Source organism: Misgurnus anguillicaudatus, chromosome 3 (assembly GCF_027580225.2).
Source record: "Misgurnus anguillicaudatus chromosome 3, ASM2758022v2, whole genome shotgun sequence".
Taxonomy (NCBI): Eukaryota; Metazoa; Chordata; class Actinopteri; order Cypriniformes; family Cobitidae; genus Misgurnus; species Misgurnus anguillicaudatus.
In genome coordinates this window covers 28,744,146-28,754,252 of record NC_073339.2, presented here as the reverse complement: position 1 = coordinate 28,754,252, position 10,107 = coordinate 28,744,146, and the positions used below count along the sequence as shown (strand labels likewise).

Here is a 10,107-nt window from a genome sequence, read left to right as displayed (position 1 = left end):
AGGAAGCGACACCAGTCATGTTGGTTTTGATGGCAATGGATTCTGAGAAATTTAGTAAGTTCTTGATTGAGGCGTTCCACTTGTCCGTTAGATTGTGGGTGATAGCCGGATGTGAGACTGATGTTAATGTTGAGAGTTTTGAAAAAAGCCTTCCATACCTTGGACGTAAACTGAGGACCCCGGTCTGATACAATGTCCTCTGGGAGCCCATAGTACCGAAAGATACAATGCAAGAGTTGTTCCGCTGTTTCCATAGCAGATGGGAGTTTGGGCAAAGGGATAAATCTGCAACCTTTTGAGAATCGATCAACCACGGAGAGAACGACAGTGTTGCCTTTGGAATTGGGTAAGTCAGTGACGAAGTCGATAGCTATGTGTGACCAGGGTCTTTGTGGAACTTCGAGGGGTTGAAGGAGACCTGCCGGGGCTTGATGAGGGGCTTTACTGGTGGCGCAGATGGAACAAGCATTGATGGCCGAGCTTACATCGGGGTACATGGATGGCCACCAAAACCTGTTTTTTAACATTTGCAAAGTGGTGTTGATGCCGGGATGGCCAGAGGAGAGAGATGTGTGCACCCAGAGAATGACTCGTTTTCTGTGTGATAGAGGAACAAATATACGGTCAGCAGGACATTCAACTGGTGGTGGGTTGAGATTATTGAGTTGATCAATCTCCCGCATAATGTTCCATTGTATGGGTGCAACAATGAGGGAGGGTGGGATGATGGGTTCGGGGCAAACAGACTGAGGGACAGAGTCATATTGACGTGAAAGGGCGTCAGCTTTGGTGTTTTTGGAGCCAGGTCGATATGTAATGGTGAATTGGAACCTTGTGAAAAAAGTGCCCATCTTGCCTGTCTTGTGTTGAGCCGTTTAGCTGATTGTAAATACTCAAGATTACGGTGGTCAGTCAAAACGGTGAAGGGATGCTTGGCGCCTTCTAGCCAATGTCATTCGGTCCAATGAAATGCCGTAGCCAAGGCAAGATCTAGTGTATCTATGACCTTGAATCAGGGCTGCGTTCAGCCCCGACACAACGTTGCACAACGTTTATTAAACAGAAACGGTGATGCATTGAACTTGTGATGATGCAAGAGTTGCAACTACGGTAGCTGAGAGGCAATTCTTTGTGTTCTTTTTTAAATGTTTCTGAAGCCTGATGAAATCGTTATAAATGTGTGTTTAATACTGTAAAATACCCTCGATGTTACAGTTACTGACCTTGCCGTCCAGAATGAAAGACAACATTGCAACTTGCGCATGGTTATATACATCTTTTCGCTGATTGGGCCGACATTTCTGACACACCCACCAAACAAGAGAAAACGCTTCTAAAACCAGGGGCACGTTCAATCTCACACCGGTGCGCAACGTTTTGCTACGGTTTCCGGGTTGAACGACATGTTTCCTGGAAATGGTGTGCAACGGCGTACAACAGGTTTTAGAAGCGTTTTCTCTTGTTTGGTGGGTGTGTCAGAAATGTCGACCCAATCAGCGGCAAGATGTATAAAACCACACGGTAGTAAAGAGACAGCTCGCTCAATGGGTTCAAGTTGGAATGTTGTCTTTCATTCTGGACGGCAAGGTCAGTGACTGTAACATTGAGGGTCTTTTACAGTATTAAACACACATTTATAATGATTTCATCAGGCTTCAGAAACATTTAAAAAAAGAACACAAAGAATGGCCTCTAAGCTACCGTAGTTGCAACTCTTGCGTCATCACAACAGGGAGTTCAACACATCGCCGTTTCTGTTTAATAAACATTGTGCAACGTTGTGCAACGTTTTGTCGGGGCTGAACGCAGCCCAGAGCACGTGCTCTTCTGCGACGCCCAAATGCATGAAACAGACACTCGAATAGCCTGCATCATTTTAATCCCGTCCGAATCGGAACATAAAATCATAGACGTCCTGGGGGACACGTTGAAACTCAAACGTTGTTTGGAAAACTAATCCCGTCCGAATCTCTTGTCTAATTGTCACACCTCAATTTTGCCATTTTTATAGCATTGTATTTTTATTAAAGAAATTTAATAATACATTTTCAGTGGGATTTAAACCCCTTTTGGCCCATTTGACATGTAAAAGAAAACCTGCTTAAAAATTATTCACACTTCCAGATATCATTAACAGTAATATATCGTTTATAAATTATTACATACAAAATTAATGGTAGTTATCAAGATTGGTGTGGTTTGGAATTGCTAAAACGTGTTTAGCAAAAAATTTGATCAAAATACTGACTTTGAATTAAAAATGAGTATTTTTGGTTATCGAAAATGAACCAGTGGTATTTTAAAATCTACAAGCATAATATGTTGCTCTTCTTTCAAATATAATTAATCACCTTGCTTGTCATTTGAAATTATTTAGTTTGTTTCTCGTTTTTTGTCAATACGGTTGGCGGCTTTTATTTTGAAATTGAGAAACAGGAAGTTCGGAAAGTTTAAGAACATCTTCGTTCGGAGCTTTGTTTGTGCTTGCGCCCAACAGAGACTCGTTGTTTATGTTTATTATATAGGTTTTATGTTGGGCCTGTGGCTTTTTATGTTATTTGCTTTTTGAAATATATTTATTGTTTCTGAATGCTACATAACGTTAATTATCGTTATGGCGGCACAGTTTTATAGTAAGTTTAACATATCTTCAGGTCGTAGTTAGCCTATGGACTGTAGATTAAGTTACATAAATACATTTATTAGCAAGTGCAGTTATTTGTTGTTGTTTTTTTACGGAGATTTAAGACAAATGCATCCGATAGACATTTAAATGATTAACGTTACCGACAATTTCAACAAAACGACTGGGTAAGTTTTAAACTAGATCCTGCACTTTTTGTTATGAATATAAAAAACTGCTATATATATATGCTCACATAATCCATGTTTTTGTTTGTTTTGCAACGAAACTCTTCAAATATAGAAATATATTGGGTGTAACAAGTTAGCAGATCATTACTTTTATTTTTGTGAGCATGAATAACATGTAAGTTTGTAAGTCATTGTAATTTTATTTCGACTTCATTTATATAAAGGACACTTTAGTTGAGTTTCGTTTAACATACACAAGGTATATGTGACAGTTCCTTACATGAAAACAGTTGTAATTTGTTTTAACTACTTTCCCTTTTTTCAGATTATGGCGTCACCAGAGATTAAAGAGCCTCCCCCGAAGAATTCATCCAATGCTGCGTTAACCAACGCAATAATCAAAGAAGCTTCTCCTGAATCAAAATGTCCTATATGCCTGGATCACTTCAAAAACATATCTTACCTTAATGTATGCCTTCATAAGTTTTGCTTCTTGTGCATCCGTGAGTGGTCAAAGAACAAAGCAGAATGCCCTTTATGCAAACAGCCATTTAACTCCATCTATCACAGCATTAAGGCTGAGAATGACTACAAAAGGTTTGATTTGCGACCAACAGAAAATGGCTCATTCGGCAATGTGGCAGGCCAAAGATTTAGATATCGCACTACACTAACAGGTGACCACAGACCAGCACCACGGCGAACATCACCTCCCCCTGACCATGGGATCATATTTGAGAGTCTGAGCGAACCCCTTCCTCCGCGCCACAACAGAGATTTCCATCGCATGATGAGGAGGTTGGCGGCAAGGCACAGGGCAGAGAGTGAAGGCAGGTCTGTGCGGATTCTTCGTGAACAGGAAGTAGTTAAATTCAGACGGGCCTTATACAGAAGAGGCCTGCGAGTTCAAAGCGTGCAAGATGGTGGCCGCACCAGAGAGACCTCTGCCGAGTTTTTCAGAAAGAACCCGGCTTGTCTTCACAGGCTTGTGCCTTGGTTGAGACGGGAGCTCACTGTTCTGTACGGCATGCATGGTTCTTTTGTCAACATACTGCAGCACATCATCATGACTCTTATCACTCGACACAACTTGGATGATCAGGCTGTTTTGCATGAGCTTAGGCCTTTCTTGCTGTCACACACAGAACATTTCTTGCACGAGTTTCTTAGCTTTGCTCAGTCTCCGTTCAACGTTGAGGCATACGACCAGCATGCTGTCTATGACCTGCCTGGCCCCTCCACAGAGGACAGCAGTTCAGAAACCTCTGTGATTGCCATCTCTGAGGATGAGAGTGATTCTTTAATGCCCGGACCCCAGGATTTTACCACTCCTAGGGTCAGCTTAAGCCAAACCGCATGGGATGATGAGACTCCTGGGCCGTCATACTCTTTAGAACCATCTCAGGTTTTTCCTTTCCATGTGAGAGACTCAGACTCTGAAAGTAGTGTAGAGGAAACGACAGTGTCTGTTGCTGCTGTGACACATCAGGATCATACCTCAGGCAGTGATGAAGACTGTGTTATTGTTGGGTATGTCAAGCCTACGACAGAAAGGACACCAGAACTGATCCAGCTTACCTCTGATTCAGAGGAGTCTGACGAGAATGGAGAGCCACAAAGTCCTCGACCACCCCAACACATTCGTTTTACTTCAGAGTCACCGTCTGTCACTCAAAGACCCTCGGGTAGGTCACCTAAAGACACTACGCATGTCCACACCTCAAATCGCCATAGACAAGGAGATAACCATGATAAAAGACATCATGAAAGAGAAGGATCCTCACGTAGTAACAGGACGCACTCCGGCTCTCATAGCAGAAACCACTCATTATCTAAAGATGGTACGCATAAGAGGAGACGAGAAAAAGAAACCAGTCACAACACTTCATCTTATTCGCATTCGTATAGCCGGTATAAAGAGAGCTGCATGGGATATTATACAGAGACGCACTCATCTTACTCCAGCTATTACAGAAATGTCCATGATCGCTCGCGTTCTAGGTCACGGAGTAGAAGGCGAAGCAAAGACTGCCGGGACAGAGTCCACTCGAGGAGTAGTTCTAGATTTAGCTCCAACTCCTCCATCCGTCATGGCAGAAGCCACTCGAGGAGCAGCTGTAGAATCAACGTGTCACAACAAGATGAATACGGGAGGAAGAGAACGTACAAAACAAAGCATCTAGAGAAACGCCAAAGAAAGAGTTCTGGAAAATCATACTCTGAACCTGTTGAAGATTGTATAAGGAAGAAAAAGAAAGAGAAGAAGCGTCACAAGAAGTCCAAAAAGAAAAGTAGGAGTCCAAGTACAGACTTTGGTTGTGATGACAAGTCTGATGGGCATAGCAGGAAACATCACAAAAAGAGGAAGAAACACAGGAGGAAAAACAAAAGAGACAAAGACAAGGATAAAGGGAGGATGAGAAGGAATAGCCCAGATGTGATTACAGTTACCACTGACAGTCAAAGTGACAATACAGACCCTACTCTACCCTCAGATAGTAATGTCTGTTTTGTTAGATCCACTGTTGTTATTGCAGACAGTGCTAGAAAAACTCAACAAGCATCTGCTGCCACTGAATGTAGTTCTATTGGGGATGAAGAAAATCACCCCCCAAAAGATTAATGTCATACTGCCTTTTAAAATAAACAGTTATTGAAACAAATTGCCAAAAAAAAATGTATGATTGTTTATAAATATAAAGTTTGTTTATAAAGTTTTATAAATTCCAAATGTATACATGAAATGCTAAATATTAGGCCCAATAGGTTTGTAATTGTATGACTTCATGTAACATCAAGTTAACAATCATTTTTGTACAACAACATTCTCAAAGGTTTACATTTTTTTCAGACCTCTTTTATGTGACTGGCTCTAATAAACTGCCTTTTACAATGTATTTTGGTGTGTATATTTGCTTTAAAGACTCACAAAGGGAGTTTAACAAACATGTACTATAAAAAGCGCTACTGAAACACATTTAATACGTTTATCAAATAGATTATTCAAAAGCAAGTTAAAGTGCACCTATTTCATTGCTAAAACAACGTTATTTTGTGTATTTGGTATAATCCAATGTGTTTGTGTGGTTTATGGTTTAAAAACGAAGACAGACATTATCAGAATTTCTCCCGCTTTGTCTCACAGCCTGTAAGTTAATTCCTGTTAGCAACAGAAACTTTCAAACATGGTAAGGAGCATCACATTTCTTGCTGACATCAGAGGTATTCATACCAATGAAAACTTAGAGATAAGCTTTTGTACAAAATCTGTGCTTTCATGAAACAGGGAAATTTGGAGCTACAAAAATGTACGGTATTTGGAAAATAATGTTTTTCCAACCATAAACCACGCGAACACATTGTATTATACCAAATACCGGTGATGGGAGAAACAAAGGTTTTCGAACCTTCAAATCAATTAAACCAATTGCTTTGCAAATGTATTCAGTTTTTCGAAGCGTTCGAAACACCACACACTCTGGCGACACCTGCTGGTAAAAATAGTTTAAGCAGCAAGATCTGTCCAAACATTTTACACTTTTTACAAAATAATAGCAAGAAAAATAAATTATTTAATTTAATTAAGACATAATTAAAAATGTATTCTGTGTTTTTAGTTTTATTTATGGCAAACAAATCATTAAAACAAACTCACTTTTAATTATGCACATTTTTGTCATTAAATCTGTCTATGAACAAAAAGTAGACAAAATAGTAGTGTTATTAGTGAGAAGAATGAATGTTTTATGAACTTTTATAAAAAAACTGACCCGAGTTCACATACACTAGTCATTTGTGATCAACTTCCCCTAGTGGTGAATCGTCAAATTTTCGAAACGTTTCGAAACAGTTATGACGTAATGAAGCCTCGTTTGCTAAAATCACGTTACTTTGGCCAGTTTGAAACAAGCTCCGAACCAAGGATTCGAAACAAAAGATTCATAAATGTTTTTCGAAGCCTCATGAAGCGTGCTTCGAAATTGCCCATCACATAACACAACATAACGTTGTTTGTAGCAATGAAATAGGTGCTCTTTGAGGGCTTTATTAAAATATTTGGGTGTAGACAGTAGGTGGCGGTAATGCGCATCCAAGTTTACAAAGCGGAATAAAATAGGAGGAAAAGAATAAACAAGGTAGCAACAACAGGAGAAGGGATAAGATACTCAGGATGCTGTCGTGGAATATCTGAAGAATATAGGGATATATGATAGGATATAGGTTATTTATTATTATTATTATTATTTTTTTCCCCCTAAATTTAATTTGTATTATTATATATTAATGTAAAGTAGATCATTTCCATGCTGCATACTCCGATACAGTAGGTGGCGGTATGCAGCTGATAAGTCATGGTTGCAATGTGCCATAAAACGAAGAAGAAGAAGAAACAAGGAAGCAGTGGTGCTGCTGATGTGACTGTTGTTACACGTGAAGGAAAATGGCATCGAACAGTCATGTAATTGGCTGTAAAAATTGTGAGTAAAAAAGGAATGGAATAATTTACAAATCTCATAAACTTATATTTTATTCACAATAGAATATAAATAACATATCAAATGTTGAAAGTGAGATATTTTGAAATGTCATGCCAAATATTGGCTCATTTATGATTTCATGAGAGCTACACATTCCAAAAAAAGTTGGGACAGGTAGCAATAAGAAGCCATAAAAGTTAAATGTACATACAAGGAACAGCTGGAGGAGGACCAATGTTTAGGAATAGGAATGTTCATTCTTGTCTAATACAGGCTTCTAGTTGCTCAACGGTCTTTGGTCTTCTTTGTTGCATCTTCCTCTTTATGATGCACCAAATGTTTTCTATGGGTGAAAGATCTGGACTGCAGGCTGGCCATTTCAGTACTCAGATCCTTCTTCTACGCAGTCTTGATGTTGTAATTGATGCAGTATGTGGTCTGGCATTGTCATGTTGGAAAATGCAAGGTCTTCCCTGAAAGAGACGACGTCTGAATGGGATCATATGCATCTAGAACTTGGATAAACCTTTCAGCATTGATGGTGCCTTTCCAGATGTGTAAGCTGCCCATCCCACACGTACTCATGCAACCCCAAACCATCAGAGATGCAGGTTTCTGAAAAGAGCGCTAATAACAACTTGGGTTGTCATTGTTCTCTTAAGTCCGGATGAAATGGCATCCCAGTTTTTCAAAAAGAACTTCAAATTTTGATTCGTTGGACCACAGAACAGTTTTCCACTTTGCCAAAGTCCATTTTAAATGAGCCTCGCCCAGGGAAAACGCCTGTGCTTCTGGATCATGTTTAGATATGGCTTCTTTTTTGACCTATAGAGTTTTAGCTGGCAGCGGAGAATGACACGGTGGATTGTGTTTACCGACAATGTTTTCTGGAAGTATTCCTGAGCCCATGTTATGATTTCCATTACAGTAGCATTCCTGTATGTGATGCAGTGCAGTCTAAGAGCCCGAAGATCACGGGCATCCGGTATGGTTTTCCGGTCTTGACCCTTACGCACAGAGATTGTTCCAGATTCTCTGAATCTTTGAATGATATTATGCACTGTAGATGATGATAACTTCAATCTAATTGCAATTTTTCTCTGAGAAACTCAGAAAACTATTTTTCGCTGCAGCATTTGGGGAATTGGTGATTCTCTGCCCATCTTGACCTCTGAGAGACACTGCCACTCTGAGAGGCTCTTTTTATACCCAATCATGTTGCCAATTGACCTAATAAGTTGCAAATTGGTCTTTCAACTGTTCCTTATATGTACATTTAAATTTTCTGGCCTCTTATTGCTAACTGTCCCAACTTTTTTTGGAATGTGTAGCTCTCATGAAATCCAAAATGAGCCAATATTTGGCATGACATTTCAAAATATCTTACTTTCAACATTTGATATGTTATCTATATTCTACTGTGAATAAAATATAAGTTTATGAGATTTGTAAATTAGTCCATTCCTTTTTTACTCACAATTTCTACTGTGTCCCAACTTTTTCTGTTTTGGGGTTGTACTTGAAAATATATAAGCAGTGGTTTTATCTTTTTAATATACATTATTTTATAAAAGTAGCCTAGGTAAATCTTCTCTTAACCTTATCTTAACTAAGACCTATTATAACCTTGCACTAAACCAACACATTTAATTCCTGTAAACATTTATAAACTATTATAAAAAATTACCACCAGTAATTGTTTCTGTTTTGATTTATTTTAGATTGTTTTCAGTCATAGTATTAACTTCATTATGTTCTTTGTTATTTCAGTTGTAATGAATTTTCTATTATATGTGGGAAAATATTAATAAGTGAAAGTGATCCCTTAACTTTTGAATGGGTAGTCCATATTATATAAGCTAGTTGGAGAGAAAAAAAATACTGCTCTATGTGTAATTGAATAGTAAGCTACATAATAACATATTATACTTCATTATATATAGCAGTATACATACTTTATCTTCTGTACATTTCTCCTCATCTTTTCTCTTTTCTTAACCTGGACACTTTGATGGCTCTTTTTCTTATCTGTAGTTTAAAATGTGTTGCATTACATCTACCGCTCTGCCTCCATATGCGGTGTCTCCATTAGATGCTGTGTAACTTGAGGTGAAGCCCACCGTAGCTCGATCTTCTCTGAGTAACAGCTGAGTACCCACCCGGAAGTAACAAATCTTCTCTGGACAAACACTACAAAGTCCCGACCAGATTAACTGATGGCATGGTGACAATGGTATGATTGGCGCGAGGTTCAGTTGAGGCATTAAAATCCGATCACACATTCTGTTATCCTCGACACAGAGCGCGCGGTTCATGGCTGCGTAGCGTAGCAACGGTGACGCGACCCACGTCATGGAGCGCAACTTCCGCTCCCTAGCACTTTGTAAAGTAATGCTTTGACTCGTTTTAACGCGTTGTTAGACGCGATATGTGAACGAACACTTGAACGTTTAAATATAAAACAAAGTGAATAAAAATCTTTCTGCGGGCCAGATTATGTTATATTTTTGAAAGGTGACGCGGGCCGCAGAGATGGGGAGGGCGGGCCGCAAATGGCCCGCAGGCCGGGAGTTTGAGACCACTGGTTTAGATGGATTTGTACACTCTGAAGGGAGGTCAGCCATTCTTTGTTCCTCTGTGGGTCTCCTAAGCTTCCGACATGTGACACAATGATGCTCTGTTAATGCCTGGAATCCAGTAGCCTTGTGATCTGATCTCATTAATTGTGAGGCCCTTTCCTTGGTGTTTGACATTCACATGACATTCAGAGATAATCATCTTTGTTATGTGGTGATATTTAGGTATGACTGCTGGG

At 39.4% G+C, this 10,107-nt stretch overlaps 1 protein-coding gene across 1 annotated transcript; it reads left to right on the top strand.

Annotated features, from left to right (window-relative positions):
• Positions 1 to 1,733: 1,733 nt before the first annotated feature.
• Positions 1,734 to 5,574, top strand: LOC129444580 (E3 ubiquitin-protein ligase Topors-like). The gene is made up of 2 exons (XM_055205323.2): positions 1,734 to 2,811; positions 3,140 to 5,574. Exon 2 carries the CDS (start codon positions 3,143 to 3,145, stop codon positions 5,435 to 5,437), a length of 2,295 nt encoding a protein of 764 aa, XP_055061298.2. The 5' UTR covers positions 1,734 to 2,811; positions 3,140 to 3,142; the 3' UTR covers positions 5,438 to 5,574.
• The last annotated feature ends 4,533 nt before the right edge of the window (positions 5,575 to 10,107 follow it).

What these genes read in the sequence shown, in the direction of transcription:
- LOC129444580 (XM_055205323.2), top strand. Translation starts at nt 3,143, where the DNA reads ATGGCGTCACCAGAGATTAAAGAGCCTCCCCCGAAGAATTCATCCAAT.